Source organism: Bos grunniens, chromosome 21 (genome assembly GCF_055505025.1).
Source record: "Bos grunniens cultivar Pamir isolate PY7600 chromosome 21, Bosgru_T2T1.0, whole genome shotgun sequence".
Classification (NCBI taxonomy): Eukaryota; Metazoa; Chordata; class Mammalia; order Artiodactyla; family Bovidae; genus Bos; species Bos grunniens.
Window position 1 is genome coordinate 65,377,406 of NC_141185.1, and position 24,139 is coordinate 65,401,544.

A 24,139-nucleotide genomic window follows, 5' to 3' on the forward strand; every position below is an offset into this window, starting at 1 on the left:
TTAACCTCCAATTAAAATAAATGAATAAAAAGAAAAAAGCAAATAATTATATTAAAAAAAAAGAAAAGAAAGTTATTTAACAAGGATCTTCTTAAATGCCATCAGAATGCTGTGGATGACCTTTCACATTGTGAAATGCTATAAAGCACAGTTGTGTTTTATGAATACTTATCAAATAGTCTTAAATGTTGACACCTAATTCATGTTGGATATGACAAAAAAAAAACACATATAGAACAACATATAGACATGTGTGTAGGCATGTCATGACTTTGAGCTCTTTGTGGGCTCCAGTCCCACTCTACCCATCTCACTCTATCTTGAGTCCACAGCAATGGACTCAATTTCTATGTATTAGAAATAATCTCATTCATTCCTGATGCACCTTCCTGAAAGCCTTAATTGTCACCAGAGGCTAAGTTTTCTCTGCAAAATTGATTTTGGCTAAATGAATAAATGAATGGCTATAATAAAAATGCTTTGTTTACTTAAAAAGAATTATGAAGAAGCTTATCAACAAGGCAAAGTTGAACATTTGCCATGATGTTACTTTAGGATTTTAAGGGGATTATAGAACCTCTTTTTCAGATCCATTAGTTCTGGACATGAATCCTATTAACTTTGAGTTTCTACAGAAAGAAGACTATGATAACTTGGAATTCCCTAAGTGTGCTATCAGATCAGATCTCTGAAAACTGAAATGATATTTGTGAGGCCACTCTAAAGATTTTATATAGATGGAGGCTAAGAATGATATGAGGAAGCATATTGAATGATGTGTAACCCATTTGAATTATGTTGGTCTTAAAGAGTATAAAAGCCAAACATTTTTTTTATCAGTAGATTAACTCCTGTAAGAATAGGGACTTGTCTTGTTTTCATACGTAGAGATATTAAAACATAAAAAGTGATCACCAAATAAAGAAATCTCAAAAAGAGTTTATTTTTATGTTATTTATTTTGTAGAAACACATTCTACTAATAAAACCATTCCTTGATTAACATAATCCAGATTATGTCAATAATCAACAACCACCAGCTTGTGAGAATTGTTTTGTAGTTAATGCCCATCAATGGCTGGCAGTGAATGTAAAGACTATTAATTTGTAAGCATATAAATTGGACTTTTTAATGATCCAAAAGGATGTTTTCTTTACAAATGCAGTAATACAAAGACTGACGATGGTTGTAAAGCTTTTAAAAATTGTTGTTGTTGTTGTTCAGTCATAAGTCATGTCCAACTCTTCACAACCTGCTTATAGACTGCAGCATTCCAGGCTTCCTTGTCCTTCACCAAATCCTGGAGTTTGCTCAAATTCTTGTCCATTGTGTCAATGATGCCATCCCACCATTTTTCCTCTGTTGCCCCCTTCTCTTCCTGCCCTCAATCCTTCCCAGCATCAGGGTCTTTTCCAATGAGTCAGATCTTCATATCAGGTGGCCAAAGAATTGGAGCTACAGCTTCAGCATCAGTCCTTCCAATGAATATTCAGGGTGATTTTCTTCAGGATTGAGTGGTTTGCTTTCCTTGCATCCCAAGGGACTCTCAAGACTCTTCCAGCACCACAGTTCAAAAGCATCAATTCTTTGGTGCTCAGCCTTCTTTGTGGTCCAAGTCTCACATCCGTACACGACTACTGGAAAAGACATATTATACAGATTATACAGACCTTTGTTGGCAAAGTGATTTCTCTGCCTTTTAATATGTTGTTTAGGTTTGTCATGGCTTTTGTTACAAGTAACAAGAGTCTTTTAATTATTAATTTTTTATGGGCCATAATATTGGTAAAAATAAATAAACTAATTTGAAAAAAAATAATTTCCATAATAAAATGTATTGCTGCTGCTGCTGCTGCTGCTAAGTCGCTTCAGTTGTATCCAACTCTGTGCGACCCCATAGATGGCAGCCCACCAGGCTCCTCCGTCCATGGGATTTTCCAGGCAAGAGTACTGGAGTGGGTTGCCATTGCCTTTTCCAATAAAATGTATTACGAGAAATAAATTTGAAAAATTCTCTGTGGCAGAATGAAATTCTTTTCCTCTATTAGGATACATGTGGAATTTATGTATAAATATTTTACTTAAATCAAATATAGACTTAATTATTGACTAGTATGCTAATTTTGTAAGGCTATTTTTTTTTTTTTTGCATTTTATCCTCAGCTATGACTGAAATACTCAATATGCCTTCTAAATCCATAAAACAGTATTATCATTCATAAATGAAATGCTCAGAGTGATGTTTTATAGACTAATAATGCCATTGTTGATATTCCATGAAATAAATATTTTCTGGTAAAAGAAATTTGAGGAGTGCTGTTTTAAACACAGATTTATTCAACACAATTCTTTCTTGTGTTTAGGGACACTGGATATCTTCAGGAGTGTGCCATATGCATGTTTTCTATTGACTGCTGTGATTAGGAGACAGTTCTGCTAACACCAACTTTGGTACCTCATTAGGATACTGTGACCTGCAGAAGTAGAGAAATGCTAAGAATCCTGATCATTGTGATTTCTTCCATAGGGTGCCAGAATGGAGCCCTCCTCCTTTCTGTGCTTCTGCAGCAATTGTTGGGACACATTTATATTGATATCTCAGTAAATTCTAATTCCTTGTCTTCTGTGCTGTAGTCTGGAAGCTCTCTAGGGTCAAGAAGTGTCCAACACATTCTAACTTTTCCATGAAACATTTTTTGCAACTAAATGAATTAATAGATAATTGAATCTAAGAATCAGTTCAGTTCAGTTGCTTAGTCGTGTCTGACTCTTTGTGACCCCATGGACGGCAGCACGCCAGGTCTCCATCACCAACTCCCGGAGTTTACTGAAACTCATATCCTGCAAGATTCCATGAATCTCTCTGGAAATGCAGGTGCAGTCTATTACCTGTATTTCCTTAAGGCAAAAAATATTCACAGGGTTGAAACAATGAAGGGAGGGATCCAGATTCAGGCAGGCATTATTATAAAACCTGCTTTATCTAGGTCTGTTCTGACAGGTCTCACTCTCTGGGTATTCCTGGCTTTAAGGACCCTGTTAGCATGATTCTATGACATACTAATGATATCAACTTATTCAGCTCCATTTTGGAGATGGTTGATGAACCTACTAATTGTTGTTGTTCAGTCACTCAGTCATGTCCAGCTTTTTGCAACCTCATGGACTGCAGCATGCCAGGTTTCCCTGTCCTTCACCATCTCCTGGAGCTTGCTTGAACTCATGTCCATTGAGTCGGTGATGCCATCCAACACTCTCATCCTGTCATCCCCTTCTCCTCCTGCCTTCAATCTTTCCCAGCATCAGGGGCTTTTGTAATGAGTCAGCTCTTTGCATCAGGTGGCCAAAGTACTGGAGCTTCAGCTTCAGCATCAGTCTTTCCAATGATTCAGGATTGATTTCCTTTAGATTGACTGGTTTGATCTCTTTGCAGCCAAGGGACTCTCAAGAGTCTTCTCAAATACCACAGTTCAAAAACATCAATTCTTCGGTGCTTAGCCTTCTTTTTGGGCCAACTCTCACATTCATACATGACTAATGGAAAAACCACAGCTTTGACTATATGAATCTTTGTTGGCAAAGTAATGTCTCTGCTTTTTAACATGCCATCTAGGTTTTCCATAGCTTTTTTTCCAAGGAGCAAGCATCTTTTAATTTCATGACTGCAGTCACCATCTGCAGTGATTTTGGAGGCCAAAAGAATAAAGTCTGTCACTGTTTCCATTATCTCCCCATCTATTGGCCATGAAATGATGAGATAAGATGCCATGATCTTAGTTTTTTTAATGTTAAAATTTAAGCCACCCTTTTCACTGTCCTCTTTCACCTTCATCAGGAGGCTCTTTAATTTCTCTTCACTTTCTGCCATAAGGGTGGTGTGGTGTCATCTGCATACCTGAGGTTATTGATATTTGTCCTAGCAATCTTTATTCCAGCTTGTGCTTCACCCAGCCCAGCATTTCGCATGATGTATTCTGCATGTAAGTTAAAAGAGCAGGACAAGAACCTACTAGACTTGTAGTCATATTTACCATTTTGCAACCCCTTCATGAGTCAGAGCTTTGTTGTGATGAATGGGTTGCATAACTAAATGAAACCATGAGCCATGACATGCAAGATCACCTAAGAACGGGTCATAGTAAAGATTCCTGACAAAATATGGTCCACTGGAGGAGGTAATGGCAACCAACTCCGGTCTTCTTGTCTGGAGAACCCTATGTACAGTATGAAAAGGCAAAAATATATGACACTGGAAGATGAGCCTCCCAGGTTGGAAGGTGTCCAATATACTACTGGGGAAGAGTAGAGGGCTGCTGCTGCTAAGTTGCTTCAGTCGTGTCTGACTCTGTGTGACCCCATAGATGGTAGTCCACCAGGCTCCGCCATCCCTGGGATTCTCCAGGCAAGAACACTGGAGTGGGTTGCCATTTCCTTCTCCAATGCATGAAAGTGAAAGTGAAGTCTCTCAGTTGGGTCTGACTCTTCACGACTTCATGGACTGCAGCCTACAAGGCTTCTCCATCCATGGGATTTTCCAGGCAAGAGTACTGGAGTGGGTTGCCAGTGCCTTCTCCCGAGTAGAGGGCAATTACTATTAATAATAGCACCAAAAAGAATGAAGCGTATGGGCCAAAGTGAAAATGACATGCAATTTGGATATATCTGGTGGTGATATTAATGTCCAATGATGAAAGAACAGTATTGTATAGGAATCTGAAATGTTAGTTCCATGAATCAAAGTAAATTCGATGTGGTCAAGCAGAACATGACAGGATTGAACATCGACATCTTAGGAATCAGTGAACTTAAACGGATGGGCCTGGGTGAATTTAATTCAGATGACTGTTATACCTACCACAGCAGGCAAGAAAACCTTAGAAGAAATGGAGTAGCCCTCATAATCAATAAAAGAGCCTGAAATGCAATACTTGGGGGCAACCTCAAAAATGATAGCATGATCTTAATCATTTCCAAAGCAAACCATTCCATATCACAGTAATCCAAGTCTATGCCCAAAACACTGATGCAAAAGAAGCTGAGGTTGATCAGTTCTATGTAGACCTACAACACCTTATAGAAGTAACACCAAAAAAGATATCCTTTTCATCGTAGAGGATTGGAATGTGAAAGTAGGAAGTCAAAAGATACCTGGAATAACAGGCAAGTTTGGCCTTGGAATACAAAATGAAGCAGGGCAAAGGTGAACAGTTTGGGCAAGATAACACACTGGTCATAGCAAACATCCTTTTCAACAACCCAAGAAATGAATCTACACATGGGTATCTCCAGATGCTCAATATCAAAATCAGACTGATTATGTTCTTTGCAGCCAAAGATGGAGAAGCTCTATACAGTCAGTAACATCAAGATCTGGAGCTGACAGTGGCTTAGATCACTAGCTCCTTATTGTAAAATTCAGGCTTAAGTTGAAGAAACTATGGAAAACCATTATGCCATACAGGTATGACCTAAATCAAAACCCTTATAACTATACAGTGGAGATGATGAACAGACTCAAGATTAGATCTGGAAGACACAGTGCCTAAAGAACTATAAACTGAGGTTCATAACAATATAGAGGAGCCAGTGGTCAAAACTATTCCTAAGAAGAAGAAATGCAAGAAGGCAAAGTGGTCATCTGATGAGGCTTTACAAATAGCTGAGGGAAGAAGACAAGTGAAAGGCAAGGGAGAAAGGGAAAGATATAATCAATGGAATGCAGACTTCCAGAGAATAGTAAGGAGAAATAAAGCCTTCTCAAATAAACAATGCAAAGAAATAGAGGAAAACAGTAGAATGGGAAGACTAGAGACCTTTTCAAAGAAACTGGAGATATCAAGGGAACGTTTTACACAAGCTTGGGCATGATAAAGGACAGAAACAGTAGGGAACTAACTGAAGCAGAAGAGATTAAGAAGAGGTGGCAGAATACACAGATCTATGCAAGAAAGGTTTTAATGACTCAGATAACCATGACTGTGTAATCACTCACCCAGAGCTGGATATCCTGGAGTGTAAAGTCACATGGGCCTTAGGAAGCATTACAATGAACAAAACTAGTTGAGGTGATGGAATTCCAACTAAGCTATTTAAAATCCTAAAAGATGATGTTGTTAAGTGGGGCACTCATTGTGCTGGCCAATTTTGAAAACTCAGCAGTGGCCACAGGATTGGAAAATGTCAGTTTTCATTCCAATCTCAAAGAAGGGCAATGCCAAAGAATACTCAAACTACTGTACAATTGTGCTCATTACACATGCTAGCAAGATCATGCTCAAAATCCTTCAAGCTAGACTTCAGTAGTACATGAACCAAGAACTTTCAGAAGTACAAACTGGGTTTGGAAGAGACAGAAAAACCAGAGATCAAATTGCCAAAATCCATTGGGTCATGGAGAAAGCAAGGGAGTCCCCCTAAAAAACATCTACTTTGGCTTCACTGACTATGCTAAAGAGTAGGATTATGTTGATCCCAACAAACTGGAAAATTCTTAAAGAGATGGGAATAGCAGGCCACATTACCTGTCTACTGAGAAATCTATATGTGGGTCAAGAACCAGAAGTAGAACCTGACATGGAACAAGTGACTGATGCAAAATTGGGAAAGGAGTACAAAAGGGCTGTATATTGTCACTCTGCTTATCTACTTTATATGCAGAGTATGTCATGTGAAATGCCAGGCTGGATGAATCACAAGCTGGAATCAAGATTGCCAAGGAGAAATATCAAAAGCCTCAGATGTGCCACTTTAATGGCCAAAACTGAAGAGGAACTAAAGAGCTTCTTAATGATGGTAAAAGAAGAGAGTAGAAAAACTGGCTTAAAACTCAGCATTCAAAAAACTAAGATCATGGTATCCAGTCCTCTCACTTCATAGCAAATACAAGGGGAAAAAATGTGAGCAGTAGCATATTCTTTTCTTGGGCTCCAAAATAACTGGGAATAATACTGCAATGAAATTAAAAGATGCTTGTTCCTTGGAAGGAAAGTTATGACCAACCTAGACACCATATTAAAAAGCAGAGACATCACTTTGTAGACAAAGGTCCATATAGTCAAAGCTATGGTTTTCCCCACAGGGTTCCCTGGTGGCTCCAATTGTAAAGATTCTGCCTGCAATGCAGAAGACCTGGGTTTGATTCCTGGCTCAGGAAGATCCCCTGGAGAAGGGAATGGCAACCCACTCCAGTATTCTTGCCTGGATAACTCCATGGACAGAGAAGCCAGGCAGGCTACAGTCCATAGGGTCCCAAAGAGTTGGACATGACTGAGCAACTAACAGACATGTGATTTTTTCAGTAGTTACGTATGGATGTGATAGTAGGACCATAAAGAAGGATGAGTGCCAAAGAATTGATGGTTTCAAATTGTGGTGTTAGGGAAGACTCTTGAGGCTTCCTTGGGCTGCAAGGAGATCAGATAAGTCAATCCTAAAGGAAATCAACCCTGAATATTCATTAGAAGGTCTGTTTATGAAGCTGAAGCTCCAGTACTTTGGCCACTTGATGAGAAAAGCCAACTCACTGGAAAAGACTCTTACGCTGGGAAAGATTGAAAGGGAAGTGGCAGAGAAGGAGATGGATAGATAGCATCACCTACTCAATGGATATGAATTTTAGCACAGTCTGGGAGATAATGGTGGATAGAGGAGCCTGGTGTGCTGCAGTCCATGGGGTTGCAAAGAGTCAGACATGACTTAGAGATTGAAAGACAACAACCTAAATAAGAATTTTCCTCCAGAATCTGGTACAAATACCATGATTCTCTCCAACTTGTGCCCAATATTATTTTACTTATCTGCTCACATATTGTTCCAAAGGCCTTAGTTCTTTCCCTTTTTGCTTTTGAAATCTGTTTAACCCATATACCGTACCACTTACAAGACTTGTTCATTTGACTGACAGAAAGTCTTTTAAATATATTACTTTCTTTCTCTTCCCATTGCCTCTTTCTGATTCAAATCTCATGATTTCTTATATCATCCCTCCTAAATGATCTCCTTAACTCAAATACTTTTGTCTCCAGTTCATTTAGGAGTGTATCAGCAGGAGTCAAGCCCCATATATGTACTTCATATAAATCAGTTAATGACATGGACAATGTCCCCTACATGGAATAAGACCAAAACATAAATGCAATAAATACATACAGTTATATGGTAGATAAGATCAGCTTGTGAATGTTGAGAGTGCTAATAAAGTAGTCAGGATAGGAATCAATGAGACGATATTTCCTGAGACTAGATTTTTTAAAAAAGCATGATGCAGTTTGTCAGGCAGAAACCCCGAGGAAGGGTGTCTATTGCACAGATAGAAAATAGCTTGTCCAAAACCATACAGTGAGACCATGATTGGTAAGGTTGGAGCAGAGTCAGAGAGAAGGTGGTGGGTGACTTGTGGGGAACCATCATGGGCTAGATCATGTAGAGCTGGATAGTGCATTGTAAAGACTCTGGCATTTGCCCTAAGCAGAAGGCGGGGTTGGGGGGGGGGTGGTCATGGAAGGTTCTGAGCAGAGAAATGTCAACTTCAGTAATGAAGAATAATCTTTTGATGTACTGTAGGTGGTCAAAGCTCAGAGAAGCAATGGCACCCCAATCCAGTACTCTTGCCTGGAAAATCCCATGGACGGAGGAGCCTGGTAGGCTCCAGTCCATGGGGTCACTAAGAGTCAGACACGACTGAGTGACTTCACTTTCACTTTTCACTTTCATGGCATTGGAGAAGGAAATGGCAACCCAGTCCAGTATTCTTGCCTGGAGAATCCCAGGGACAGAGGAGCCTGGTGGGCTGCTGTCTATAGGGTCGCACAGAGTCGGACACGACTGAAGCAACTTAGCAGTAGCAGTAGCAGTAGCAGCAGGTGGTCAAACTAGAACCAAAGGGACAAATTAGGAGATTAATGTTATAATTGAGGTAAGAGTTTATGGTGACTCAGATCAGTAAAACTGGCAGAAAATCATCACATATAAAATACAGTCAAGGAGGCGGTCCTAAGATGGTGGAGGAATAGGACGGGGAGACCACTTTCTCCCCCAAAAATTCATCAAAAGAACATTTGAGTGCTGAGTAAATTCCACAAAACAACTTCTGAATGTCGGCAGAGGACATTAGGCACCCAGAAAAGCAGCCATTGTCTTCGAAAGGAGGTAGGAAAAAATATAAAAGACAAAAAAAGAGACAAAAGAGGTAGGGATGGAGCTCTGTCCCAGGAAGGGAGTCTTAAAAAGAGAGAAGTTTCCAAACACAGACTCACTACCGAGTCTGTGGCGAGCCTTGGAAGCACAGAGGACAACATAACAGGGAGGAAAAATAAATAAATAATTAAAACCCACAGATTACCAGCCCAATGGTAACTCCCCCAGCGGAGAAGCAGCGCAGACACCTGCACCTGCCACTAGCAAGCAGGGGCTGGGCGGGGAGGTGTAGGCTGCATTGCTTAGAGTAAGGATCGGGCCTGAATGCCCCGAGGGCAATCTGAGGGAACTAACTTGGGCTAGCAAACCAGACTGTGGGATAGCTACCACGCGAAAAGCCCTAACCTAAGACACTGCCAGGCCTGCGCACAGAACAAAGGACTGAACAGAACTAGCCGGCTGCAGAACATCCCCCTTCGGTGACAGGCAGCCAGAGCCGGAAGGGGGAAATCGCAGCCCCAGAGAGACATTATCTACCAAACTGCAAGCAGGCTTCTTTGCTAACTAAGACTTCTTGGGATTTTGGACGGTCAACATCCACCTGAGAAGGTGCACCGGTTGTACACCCAGAAAACCGAGTGGCAGGGACAGGGGAGGTGGTAAGTCGCAATGACCGCGCTTGCCAAACACCTCATCACCTGAGCTGCTCGGACCTGGGAAGGGCACAAAAAGCAGGCCCAACCGAGTCTGTGCCTCTGAGGACTACCCGAGTGCCTGAACCTGAGCAGCTTAGACCTGGGAGGTGCATGCAACCCAGGGCCGGCCTTGGATGGTTCCCGGTGGAGCAACCTACAACCTAGAGCCTGAGCAGTGTGGGCATGGAGGACACACGTGCTGTGAGCAGGGGTAGGCCCAGTGTGGTGGAGACACTGCGAGCACACACTGGTGTTATTTGTTTGCAGCATCCCTCCCTCCCCACAGTGTGACTGAACAAGTGAGCCTAAAAATGTGTCCTCCACCGCCCCCCTTGTGTCAGGGCGGAAATCAGACACTGAAGAAACCAGCGAACAGAATCTAAAACAGTGGGAACCACCTTGGAAGTGACAGGTGCAATAGAATAAAACCCTGTAGTTAGTACCGACTACATAGGAAGGGGCCTATAAATATTGAGAAATATAAGCCAAAATTGAACTGACCCCACACTGCCCACAACAACATCAGAGAAAGTCCTAGATATATTTTTACTATTTTTATGATTAAAAAAATTTTTTTTAAGTCCCCTGTTACTCCTTTAATTTTCATTTTTATAACCTACTATTACTTTGCAAAAAAAAAGACCCTATTTTTTTAAAGCAGACTTCATATATATATATATACACACACATATTTTATAATTTTTGTGACTTTTTTTTTCTTCTTTTCTTTAATATTGTATTTTTGAAAATCCAACCTTTACTCTAGATTTTTAATCTTTGTTTTTTGGTATTTGTTTTCAATTTTGTACCTTTAAGAACCCAATCTTCAGCACCCATTTTTACTTGGGAGCGAGATTACTGGCTTGATTGCTCTCTCCCCCTTTGGACTCTCCTTTTTCTCCACCAGGTCACCTCTGTCTCCTCCCTCCCCCTTCTCTTCTCTACCCAACTCCGTGAATCTCTTTGTGTGTTCCGGATGGTGGACAACACTTAGGGAACTGATTACTGGCTGGATCTGTCTCTCTCCTTTTGACTCCCCCCTTTTATCCTCCTGGCCACCTCTGCCTCCTTCCTCCATCTTCTCTTCTTTGTATAATTCTGTGAACATCTCTGAGCAGTCCAGACTATGGAGTGCACATAAGGAAGTGATTACTGGCTAGCTTGCTCTCTCCTCTTTTGATTCCACCTCATCTCATTTGAGTCACCTCTAACTCCCTCCTTCCTCTTCTCTACTCTATGTAACTCTGTGAACCTCTCTGGGTGTCCCTCACTGTGGAGAAACTTTTCATCTTTAACCTAGATGTTTTATCAACAGTGCTGTATAGAAGAAGTCTTGAGACTACTGTAAAAATAAGACAGAAAACCAGAAACAGGAGGCTTAAGTTCAAATCCTGAGAACACCAGAGAACTCCTGACTCCAGTGAACATTAATCGACAGGAGCTCGTCAAACGACTCCATACCTACACTGAAACCAAGCACCACCCAAGGGCCAACAAGTTCCAGAGCAAGACATACCACACAAATTCTCCAGCAACACAGGAACCCAGCCCTGAGCTTCAATATACAGGCTGCCCAAGGTTACTCCCAAACCACTGACATCTCATAACTCATTACTGGACACTTCATTGCACTCCAGAGAGAAGAAATCCAGCTGCACCCACCAGAACACCGACACAAGCTTCCCTAACCAAGAAACCTTGACAAGCCACCCATACAACCCCACCCACAGTGAGGAAACTCCACAATAAAGAGAACTCCACAAACTGCCAGAATATAGAAAGGCCACCCCAAACTCAGCAATATAAACAAGATAAAGAGACAGAGGAATACCCAGCAGGTAAAGGAACAGGATAAATGACCCCCAAACCAAACAAAAGAGGAAGAAATCAGGAATCTATCTGATAAAGAATTCTGAATAATGATAGTGAAAATGATCCAAAATCTTGAAATCAAAATGGAATCACAGATAAATAGCCTGGAGACAAGGATTGAGAAGATGCAAGAAAGGTTTAACAAGGACCTAGAAGAAGTAAAAAAGAGTCAATATATATTGAATAATGCAACAAATGAGATCAAAAACACTCTGGAGGCAACAAATAGAATAACAGAAGCAGAAGATAGGATTAGTGAAGTAGAAGATAAAATTGTAGAAATTAATGAATCAGAGAGGAAAAAAGAAAAATGAATTAAAAGAAATGAGGACACTCTCAGAGATCTCCAGGACAATATTAAATGCCACAACATTCAAATCATAGGAGTCCCAGAAAAAGAAGACAAAAAGAAAGACCATGAGAAAATACTTGAAGAGATAATAGTTGAAAACTTCCCTAAAATGGGGAAGGAAATAATCACCCAAGTCCAAGAAACCCAGAGAGTCCCAAACAGGATAAACCCAAGGCACATATTAATCAAATTAACAAAGATCAAACACAAAGAACAAATATTAAAAGCAGCAAGGGAAAAAACACAAATAACACACAAGCAGATTCCCATAAGGATAACAGCTGATCTTTCAACAGAAACTCTTCAGGCCAGGAGGGAATGGCAAGACATACTTAAAGTGATGAAAGAAAATAACCTACAGCCCAGATTACTGTACCCAGCAAAGATCTCATTCAAATATGAAGGAGACAGACCAGCAAAAGTTGAGCGAATTCAGCACCACCAAACCAGCTGTCCAACAAATGCTAAAGGATCTTCTCTAGACAGGAAACACAAAAATGGTGTAAAAACTCAAGCCCAACACAATAAAGTAAATGGCAACGGGATCATACTTATCAATAATTACCTTAAACGTAAATGGGCTGAATGCCCAACCAAAAGACAAAGACTAGCTGAATGGATACAAAAACAAGACCCCTACATATGTTGTCTACAAGAGACCCACCTCAAAACAGGGGACACATACAGACTGAAAGTGAAGGGCTGGAAAAAGATATTCCATGCAAATAGAGACCAAAAGAAAGTAGGGGTAGCAATACTCATATCAGATCAAATAGACTTTAAAACAAAGGCTTTGAAAAGAGACAAAGAAGGACACTACATAATGATCAAAGGATCAATCCAAAAAGAAGAGATAACAATTATAAATATATATACACCCAACATAGGAGCACGGCAATATGTAAGGCAAATGCTAACAAGTATGAAAGGGGACATTAACAATAACACAATAATAGTGGGAGACTTTAATACCCCACTCACACCTATGGATAGATCAACTAAACAGAAAATTAACAAGGAAACACAAACTTTAAATGATACAATAGACCAGTTAGACATAATTGATATCTATAGGACATTTCACCCCAAAACATTGAATTTCACCTTTTTCTCAAGCGCACACAGAACCTTCTCCAGGATAGATCACATCCTGGGCCATAAATCTAGCCTTGGTAAATTAAAAAAAAAACTGAAATCATTCCAAACATCTTTTCTGACCACAATGCAGTAAGATTAGATCTCAGTTACAGGAGAAAAACTGTAAAAAGTTTCAACATATGGAGGCTGAACCATACGCTGCTGAATAACCAACAAATCAAAGAAGAAATCAAAAGAGAAATCACAATATGCATAGAAACGAATTAAAATGAAAACACAACAACCCAAAACCTGTGGGACACAGTAAAAGCAGTGCTAAGGGGAAAGTTCATAGCAATATAGGCATACCTCAAGAAACAAGAAAAAAGTCAAATAAATAACCTAGCTCTAAACCTAAAGCAACTATAAAAGGAAGAAATGAAGAACCCCAGGGTTAGTAGAAGGAAAGAAATCTTAAAAATTAGGGCAGAAATAAATGCAAAAGAAACAAAAGAGACCATAGCAAAAATCAACAAAGCCAAAAGCTGGTTCTTTGAAAGGATGAATAAAATTGACAAACCATTAGCCAGACTTATCAAGAAACAAAGGGAGAAAAATCAAATCAATAAAATTAGAAATGAAATGGGGAAATCACAACAGAAAACACAGAAATACAAAGGATCATAAGAGACTACTATCAGCAATTATATGCCAATAAAATGGACAATGTAGAAGAAATGGACAAATTCTTAGTAAAGTATAACTTTCGAAAACTGAACCAGGAAGAAATAGAAAATCTTAACAGACCCATCACAAGCACAGAAATTGAAACTGTAATCAGAAATCTTCCAGCAAACAAAAGCCCAGGTCCAGATGGCTTCACAGCTGAATTCTACCAAAAATTTAGAGAAAAGCTAACACCTATCCTACTCAAAATCTTCCAGAAAACTGCAGAGGAAAGTCAACTTCCAAACTCATTCTATGAGGCCACCATCACCCTAATACCAAAACCTGACAAAGATGCCACAAAAAAAGAAAACTACAGGCCAATATCACTGATGAACATAGATGCAAAAATCCTTAACAAAATTCTAGCAATCAGAATCCAACAACACATTAAAAAGATCATACACCATGACCAAGTGGGCTTTATCCCAGGGATTCAAGGATTCTTCAGTCACAGGGATGCAAGGATTCTTGTGAATCAATCAATGTAATACACCAGATTAACAAATTGAAAAATAAAAGCCATATGATTATCTCAATAGAGGCAGAGAGAGCGTTTGACAAAATTCAACACCCATTTATGATAAAAACTCTCCAGAAAACAGGAATAGAAGGAACATACCTCAACATAATAAAAGCTATATATGACAAACCCACAGCAAACATTTTCATAAATGGTAAGAAATTGAAAGCATTTCCTCTAAAGTCAGGAACAAGACAAGGGTGCCCACTTTCACCACTACTATTCAACATAGTTTTGGAAGTTTTGGCCACAGCAATCAAAGCATAAAAAGAAATAAAAGGAATCCAAATAGAAAAGAAGAAGTAAAACTCTCATTGTTTGTAGATGACATGATCCTTTACATAGAAAACCCTAAAGACTCCACCAGAAAACTACTAGAACTAATAAATGAATATAGTAAAGTTGCAGGATATAAAATCAACACACAGAAATCCCTTGCATTCCTATACACTAATAATGAGAAAATAGAGAAATTAAGGAAACAATTCCATTCACCATTGCAATGGAAAGAATAAAATACTTAGGAATATATCAACCTAAATAAACTAAAGACCTATATATAGAAAACTATAAAACACTGGTGAAAGAAATCAAAAAGGACACTAATAGATGGAGAAATATACCGTGCTCATGGATCAGAAGAATCAGTATAGTGAAAATGAATATACTTCCCAAAGCAATCTATAGATTGAATGCAATCCCTATCAAGCTACCAATGGTATTTTTCACAGAGCTAGAACAAATAATTTCACAATTTGTATGGAAATACAAAATAACCTAGAATATCCAAAGCAATCTTGAGAAAGAAGAATGGAACTGGAGGAGTCAACCTGCCTGACTTCAGGCTCTACTACAAAGCCACAGTTATCAAGACAGTATGGTACTGGCACAAAGACAGAAATATAGATCAATGGAACAAAATACAAAGCCCAGAGATAAGTCCACGCACCTACGGACACCTTATCTTTGACAAAGGATTCAAGAATATACAATGGATTAAAGACAATCTCTTTAACAAGTGGTGCTGGGAAAACTGGTCAATCACTTGTAAAAGAATGAAACTAGAACACTTTCTAACACCATACACAAAAATAAACTCAAAATGGATTAAAGATCTAAATGTAAGACCAGAAACTATAAAACTCCTAGAGGAGAACATAGGCAAAACACTCTCCGACATAAATCACAGCAGGATCCTCTATGACCCACCTCCCAGAATATTGGAAATAAAAGCAAAAATAAACAAATGGGACCTAATTAAAATTAAAAGCTTCTGCACAACAAAGGAAACTATAGGCAAGGTGAAAATACAGCCTTCAGAATGGGCCAAAATAATAGCAAATGAAGTAACTGACAAACAGCTAATCTCAAAAATATGCAAGCACTCCTGCAGCTCAATTCCAGAAAAATATATGACCCAATCAAAAAATGGGCCAAAGAACTAAGTAGACACTTCTCCAAAGAAGACATACAGATGGCTAACAAACACATGAAAAGATGCTCAACATCACTCATTATCAGAGAAATGAAAAAAAAAAGAAAGAAAGAAAGAAAATCAAAACCACTATGAGATACTATTTCACGCCAGTTAGAATGGCTGCAATCCAAAAGTCTACAAGCAATAAATGTTGGAGAGGGTGTGGAGAAAAGGGAACCCTCCTACACTGTTGGTGGGAATGCAAACTAGTACAGCCATTATGGAGAACAGTGTGGAGATTCCTTAACAAACTGGAAGTAAAACTGCCTTATGACCCAGCAATCCCACTGCTGGGCATACACACTGAGGAAACCAGAACTGAAAGAGACACATGTGTCCCAATGTTCATTGCAGCACTGTTTATAATAGCCAGGACATGGAAGCAACCTAGATGTCCATCAGCAGATGAATGGATAAGAAAGCAGTGGTCCATATACACAATGGAGTATTACTCAGCCATTATAAAGGATACATTTGAATCAGTTCTAATGAGGTGGATGAAACTGGAGCTTATTATACATAGTGAAGTAAGCCAGAAAGAAAAACACCAATACAGTATACTAATGCATATATATGGAATTTAGAAAGATGGTAATGATAACACTATATGCGAGACAGCAAAAGAGACACAGATGTATCGAACAGTCTTCTGGACTCTGTGGGAGAGGGCCGAGGGTGGGATGATTTGGGAGAATGGCATTCAAACGTGTATAATATCATATAAGAAACGAATCGCCAGTCCGGGTTTGATGCAGGATACAGGAAGCTTAGGGCTGGTGCACTGGGATGACCCAGAGGGATGGTACATGGAAAGAGGTGGGAGAGGGGTTCAGGATGGGGAACACATGTACAGCCGTTGAGGATTCATGTTGATGTATGGCAAAACCAATACAATATTGCAAAGTAATTAGCCTCCAACTAAAATAAATAAATCTAAAATTTTAAAAAAATGTTAAGCAAAAAACATAAAATAAAATAAAAGAGAAAAAAATACAGTCAACAGCATTTTCTGATACATTAGTTATGAAATGTAAGAAAAAGAGGTGAGTTAATGATGACCTTGAGGGTTTTGGATTAACCACATCACTGATGGGGGAGCCACCATCTGACAGGGGAAGACTACATGGGAAATACTTAATGGTACTGATTTGGGACATGTAAAGAACAAGCAATTGGATCCACAAGGCTGGAATTTCTGAGATATTTGATCTAGGGCTGCATATGTAATTTTGTGTGTTAACACTGTGGAAGTATAGATGGGACTCAGGGGGAAGTGAGTATAGATAGAAAACAGAGACCTGGGGCACTTCTAAAGGACTATAATGTGGAGAAAGCAAGGGCACAACATAAAAATGCAAAGAGACAGCAGCAGGAGAATATTCAAGAGAGGAATCCTAGGAGACAAGAGAAGGGAAAAAAGAGAGAAAGATGAATAATGGTGAGAGAAGCATTTTAGAAGTCTCTGGCAGGTGCTGAGAACAGTGCTGGTTAAGAAGTTTAGAATGAAAGCCCACTGAGGTAGGCTTAAGTATAAGCCCTGGAGTCAGTGAGACTACACAATTCTTTAGAAGGATTTGCTTCAAAGGGCACAAATAGGACAGTAGCATGTGGAGGAAGCAGAATGGGAATAACATTGTGTTGGGCATCTGTTGCCCCTTCAAATCTTCCTTCTACTATTTCTACCAGCTTTATGCATAACATGCTGGGCTGCCTGGACCACACTGGATGTTTTTCAAGCTTCAGCTTCTGGTTGAGTTTGACAACTGTGGGGAAGGAACAGATACTGTGAGGAGAGAGAGGTTGTGGCATTTATTCTTAGCTTACCTGCCTCAGGGCTGCAGGTTGGATGGATATTCTGCCAAAGCAACAAATGCTGAAATCCTTTCATGAAAAATTCCAGTAACCACTCTCTCTTCTTCTTCCTTCAGTCATGAAGTGGTAACTGTTCCTCAGTATCACTAATTCAAGATTACAGCAATATGCCTATATATTCCTATTGCTGTTGTAACAAATAACCACTAGTGGTTTAAAGCAGCAAAAATTATTGGGTTTATAGTTCTTTAGAAGTCTGGCATGTAGTTTGCTTGGCTAAAATCAGTAGGATTGTGTTCCTTTCCAGAAGCTCTAGAATGCATCTTCTTGCTCTTTACATCTTCTAAATCCACCTACGTTACTTGGCTGGTGCCCCGGTTACACCAACTTCAAAGCAAGCAGCTTTGTAACTCTCTATGCTTTTCTTCGGGAGTTGTATCTCTGTCTGACTCTCTTCTGCCAACCTCGTCACACTGGGCCCTAATCTAGGATGCATCTCCATCTGAAAGTCAGCTGGGAAGAAACCTTAATTCCATCTGCAACCTTCATGCCGTTTACCATGTAACACATGTATTCACAGATTTGTGGGATTAAACATAGACCTTTTTGGAAGCTGTTAGTCTTCCTGCCATAATGTCTTATTGAAATATATGCTAAGATCTGCCAGCAGCAAATCGGAGAAGGCAATGGCACCCCACTCCAGTACTCTTGCCTGGAAAATCCCATGGGCAGAGGTGCCTGGTAGGCTGCAGTCCGTGGGGTCCCGAAGAGTCGGAAACGACTGAGCGACTTCACTTTCACTTTTCACTTTTATGCATTGGAGAAGGACATGGCAACCCACTCCAGTGTTCTTGCCTAGAGAATCCCAGGGATGGGGGAGCCGGGTAGGTTGCCATCTATAGGGTCGCACAGAGTCGGACATGATTGAAGCGACTTAGCAGCAGCAGCAGCAGCCAGCAGCAAATAGCTCCTTCCTTTTATTAAATTCTTCCTAGTTACCCACTTTGCATGTGTCCTTTGTTGCCTACTGGAGACCCAACTGGAATAAACTTTGTTTTTTTTTTTCTTTCACTTTTTGTGAAACAGCAGCTTGTTTTTTAAGTTTTAGAGATAATGACACTGTAGAGAGTAAAAATGTGGCAGAAGAGAGAGGGAGATATATTGGAGTAATCCCTTGTGTAGGGTAGAAGGAGCAAGACCTAGTGTACATATGGATAAGCAATGGGTGTTCATCTGCAATACCCTGCATGAACAGGTAAGCAAATATGTTGGATGTTATCTGATTGCTTTAACATTTTAGGGAGAATTAGTGGCAAGATCACCAGTGGAAAATCAGAAAGAAGGTAGAGATATCAGAGGTTGAAACTAAGAGCAAAATAGGAACTAGCCATCAAGGAGTGCAGGAGAATAAATAGACTAGAGTTTGCATTTTAATTGAAGTGGTATTACACCTAAGGGAGGAAAATTTTGCTTTTGGAGGGAGATGAAAAATCTTGGATACCATATGTAGCCCTCCAAAAGGCCATGGAACATAAAAAGCTATGTCAGAATATCTGTAGTATTAATATTCCAAGGGACATAATAATGAAAAAATGTTTAAAAATATACAATGAATAAAATATAATGAGTAAAGTTTGAAAAACTTTGGACTAGCAAAATACAATATGATTACCTTAAGGCTCACTTGAAATTCATGGCCAAGGACTTAAATTGAGATAGGTCATGGAAGTGGTATGTTTCTATTTATTTATTTTTTGCCCCATAATGCTGTTTGGGCCCAAGTGTAGAGTGGGCAGAGAGCAGGATTAACTAGGGTTGTGTTTCATGCAAGAGAAAGGGGAAAGAGAACTGAAGGACTGTGCAAAAGAGGGACCATAAGTGACTGATCAAGGACCTTCCAGCAGGAAATAAGACTTAGGACATTCTGAGCTATTGCAGACAGGCATGGGAGGAAGTGGTGCCTCTCTGGAGCCCACTCACTCTTATCTTCAAAACAGCTTCTGATTTGTTGAAGAAAAGTGAGTTTGATTTTTAATGTAAATTTACTTATTTACAATACACTTTTGGCTTATTTTCTAAAGGATACACAGTGAAAATATTTAACATGACATGAAGTTTCATATATAAACAGGAACAATATCTAAGAACAGATGGAGAACATTCTTCTATCATGCCAACACATTCTTGATTTCATGGGAAGACTCTGTTTGCCGTGAGTGGGTAAAAGAATTTTGGGGAGATACTAATTTTCTATTCATAAAAAAGTCCCAATTTCTTCTGTCTTCCAAGCAATTGAGTTCAATATAATTTCTATTTGTAATGTTCATATATAATTCCTAATTTACTCAATAAACTTTCATGTCTAGCATGTTTTTCTAGTGAGACTGAAAGCTCCTATCTGTCGTGAATGTTTTTCATACTTTTTTTTTTTAACCCATAATAGCACACAAAAAAATCAGACTACTACCTCAACTCTATGACTCTCTCCATTTGCACCTTCCTTGTGTTAGTATTGTCTTACAGCCAGCTTTCTCCCCATAACTAAGTTCTGTGTGTATTTGTAGCGCAGGCGGCTGCGACCAGCGCACTAAGCATGGCAGAGAGGAGCTACCCCACATCCGAGGTCAGGGGCAGAAGCCAGGAGGACTCCATGCCCGAAGGGCAGCGGCCAAGAGGAGTTACCCCACGTCCGAGGTCAGGGGCAGCAGCTGAGAGTGCCAGGCTGCAATGGTGCAGGAACTGCCAAGAAGAGCTACCCAAATCCGAGGTCAGGGATGGCAGCCGAGAGGAGCTACCCCACGTCCAAGGTCAGGGCCAGCGGCTGGGAGGTGCTACCCCATACCCGAGGCCAGGGGCAGCATCCGGGAGAAGCAACCCCACGCCTGAGGCCAGGGGCGGCAGCAGGGAGGACCAACCCCATGTCCAAGGAGCGGTGGCTGCGTGGGCACAGGAGGGCGTAGAGGAGCTATCCCACGTTGAAGGTTAGGAAGGGTGGCGGTGAGGAGATACCCCTCGTCCAAGGTAAGGAGGAGCGGCTGGCTTTGCTGGAGCAGCCGTGAAGAGATACCCCACGCCCAAGGTAAGAGAAACCCAAGTAGGATGGTAGGTGTTGCAAGAGGGCATCAGAGGGCAGACACACTGAAACCATACTCACAGGAAACTAGTCAATTTAATCACACTAGGACACAGCCTTGTCTAACTCAAGGAAACTAAGCCATGCCCCTGGGGCAACCCAAGACGGGCGGGTCATGGTGGAGAGGTCTGACAGAATGTGGTCCACTGGAGAAGGGAATGGCAAATCACTTAGTATTATTGCCTTGAGAACCCCATGAACGGTATGAAAAGGCAAATAATAGGATACTGAAAGAGGAACTCCCCAGGTCAGTAGGTGTCCAACATGCTACTGGAGATCAGTGGAGAAATAACTCCAGAAAGAATGAAGGGATGGAGCCGAAGCAAAAACAATACCCAGCTGTGGATGTGACTGGTGGTAGAAGCAAGGTCCAATGCTGTAAAGAGCAATATTGCATAGGAACTTGGAATGTCAGGTCCATGAATCAAGGCAAATTGGAAGTGGTCAAACAAGAGATGGCAAGAGTGAACGTCGACATTCTAGGAATCAGCAAACTAAAATGGACTGGAATGGGCGAATTTAACTCAGATTACCATTATATCTACTACTGCGGGCAGGAATCCCTCAGAAGAAATGGAGTAGCCATCATGGTCAACAAAAGAGTGTGAAATGCAGTACTTGGATGCAATCTCAAAAACGACAGAATGATCTCTGTTCATTTCCAAGGCAAACCATTTAATATCACAGTAATCCAAGCCTATGCCTTAACCAGTAACGCTGAAGAAGCTGAAGCTGAACGGTTCTATGAAGACCTACAAGACCTTTTAGAACTAACACCCCAAAAAGATGTCCTTTTCATCATAGGGGACTAGAATGCAAAAGTAGGAAATCAAGAAACACCTGGAGTAACAGGCAAATTTGGCCTTGGAATACAGAATGAAGCAGGGCAAAGACTAATAGAGTTTTACCAAGAAAATGCACTGGTCATAGCAAACACCCTCTTCCAACAACACAAGAGAAGACTCTACACATGGACATCACCAGATGGTCAACACTGAAATCAGATTGATTTTATACTTTGCAGCCAAAGATGGAGAAGCTCTATACACTCAACAAAAACAAGACCAGGAGCTGACTGTGGCTCAGATCATGAACTCCTTATTACCAAATTCAGACTTATATTGAAGAAAGTAGGGAAAACCACTAGACCATTCAGGTGTGACCTAAATTAAATCCCTTATGATTATACAGTGGAAGTGAGAAATAGATTTAAGGGCCTAGATCTGATAGATAGAGTGCCTGATGAACTATGGAATGTGGCTTGTGACATTGTACAGGAGACAGGGGTCAAGACCATCCCCATGGAAAAGAAATGCAAAAAAGCAAAATGGCTGTATGGGGAGGCCTTAAAAATAGCTGTGAAAAGAAGAGAAGCAAAAAGCAAAAGAAAAAGGAAAGATATAAGCATCTGAATACAGAGTTCCAAAGAATAGCAAGAAGAGATAAGAAAGCCTTCCTCAGCGATCAATGCAAAGAAATAGAGGAAAACAACAGAATGGGAAAGACAAGAGATCTCTTCAAGAAAATTAGAGATACCAAGAGAACATTTCATGCAAAGATGAGCTCGATAAAGGACAGAAATGGACCTAAAAGAAGATATTAAGAAGAGATGGCAAGAATACACAGAAGAACTGTACAAAAAAGATCTTCATGACCCAGATATTCACGATGGTGTTATCACTGACCTAGAGCCAGACATCCTGGAATGTGAAGTCAAGTGGGCCTTAGAAAGCATCCCTACAAACAAAGCTAGTGGAGGTCATGGAATCCCAGTTGAGCTATTTCAAATCCTGAAAGATGATGCTGTGAAAGTGCTGCACTCAATATGCCAGCAAATTTGGAAAACTCAACAGTGGCCACAGGACTGGGAAAGGTCAGTTTTCATTCCAATCCCAAAGAAAGGCAATGCCAAAGAATGCTGAAATTACCGCACAATTGCACTCATCTCACACACTAGTAAAGTAATGCTCAAAATTCTCCAAGCCAGGCTTCAGCAATACATGAACCCTGAACTTCCTGATGTTCAAGCTGATTTTAGAAAAGGCAGAGGAGCCAGAGATCAAATAGCCAACATCCACTGGATCATGGAAAAAGCAAAAGAGTTCCAGAAAAACATCTATTTCTGCTTTCTTGACTATGCCAAAGCCTTTGACTGTGTGGATCACAAGAAACTGTGGAAAATTCTGAAAGAGATGGGAGTACCAGACCATCTGACCTGCCTCTTGAGAAATCTGTATGCAGGTCAGGAAGCAACAGTGAGAACTGGACATGGAACAACAGACTGTTTCCAAATAAGAAAAGGAGTACGTCAAGGCTGTATATTGTCACCCTGCTTATTTAACTTATAAGAAGAGTACATCATGAGAAACACTGGAGTGGAGGAAACACCAGCTGGAATCAAGATTGCTGGGAGAAATATCAATCACCTCAGATATGCAGATGACACCACCCTTATAGCAGAAAGTGAAGAGGAACTAAAAAGCCTCTTGATGAAAGTGAAAGTGGAGAGTGAAAAAGTTGGCTTACAGCTCAACATTCAGAAAACGAAGATCATGGCATCTGGTCCCATCACTTCATGGCAAATAGATGGGCAAACAGTGGAAACAGTGTCAGACTTTATTTTTTGGGGCTCCAAAATCACTGCAGATGGTGACTGCAGCCATGAAATTAAAAGACGCTTACTCCTTGGAAGGAAAGTTATGACCAACCTGGATAGCATATTCAAAAGCAGAGACATTACTTTGCCAACAAAGGTCCGTCTAGTCAAGGCTATGGTTTTTCCTGTGGTCATGTATGGATGTGAGAGTTGGACTGTGAAGAAGGCTGAGCGCCGAAGAATTGATGCTTTTGACCTGTGGTGTTGGAGAAGACTCTTGAGAGTCCCTTGGTCTGCAAGGAGATCCAAGCAGTCCATTCTGAAGGAGATCAGCCCTGGGATTTCTTTGGAAGGAATGATGCTAAAGCTGAAACTCCAGTACTTTGGCCACCTTATGCGAAGAGTTGACTCATTGGAAAAGACTCTGATGCTGTGAGGGATTGGGGCCAGGAGGAGCAGGGACGACAGACGATGAGATGGCTGGATGGCATCACTGACTCGATGAGTCACATGAGTCTGAGTGAACTCCGGGAGTTGTTTCTGGACATGGAGGCCTGGCGTGGTGGGATTCATGGGGTCGCAAAGAGTCAGACATGACTGTGTGACTGAACTGAACTGAACTGATAGCCAGTTAACAAACAGTGCTGTGATAGTCTCAGGCGTATGGCACAGGTACTTAGCCATACATATACAGGTATCCATTCTCCCCCAAACTCCACTTCTATCCAGGTTCCCACCTAA

At 40.5% G+C, this 24,139-nt stretch overlaps 1 protein-coding gene across 2 annotated transcripts in view; it reads right to left on the reverse strand.

Annotated features, from left to right (window-relative positions):
* The window catches only part of GABRG3 (gamma-aminobutyric acid type A receptor subunit gamma3), an 828,707-nt gene that overhangs the window by 124,300 nt on the left and 680,268 nt on the right, over positions 1-24,139 (reverse strand). The window contains exon 7 of one of the 2 annotated variants that reach the window (XM_086364906.1): positions 920-1,637. The exons of the other annotated variant lie outside the window; for it this stretch is intronic. Within the exon in view, the coding sequence (XP_086221032.1) occupies positions 1,456-1,637 (182 nt within the window). The 3' untranslated portion in view covers positions 920-1,455. Of the gene's footprint in view, positions 1-919; positions 1,638-24,139 lie in introns of those variants that run through there. 2 annotated transcript variants of the gene reach the window in all.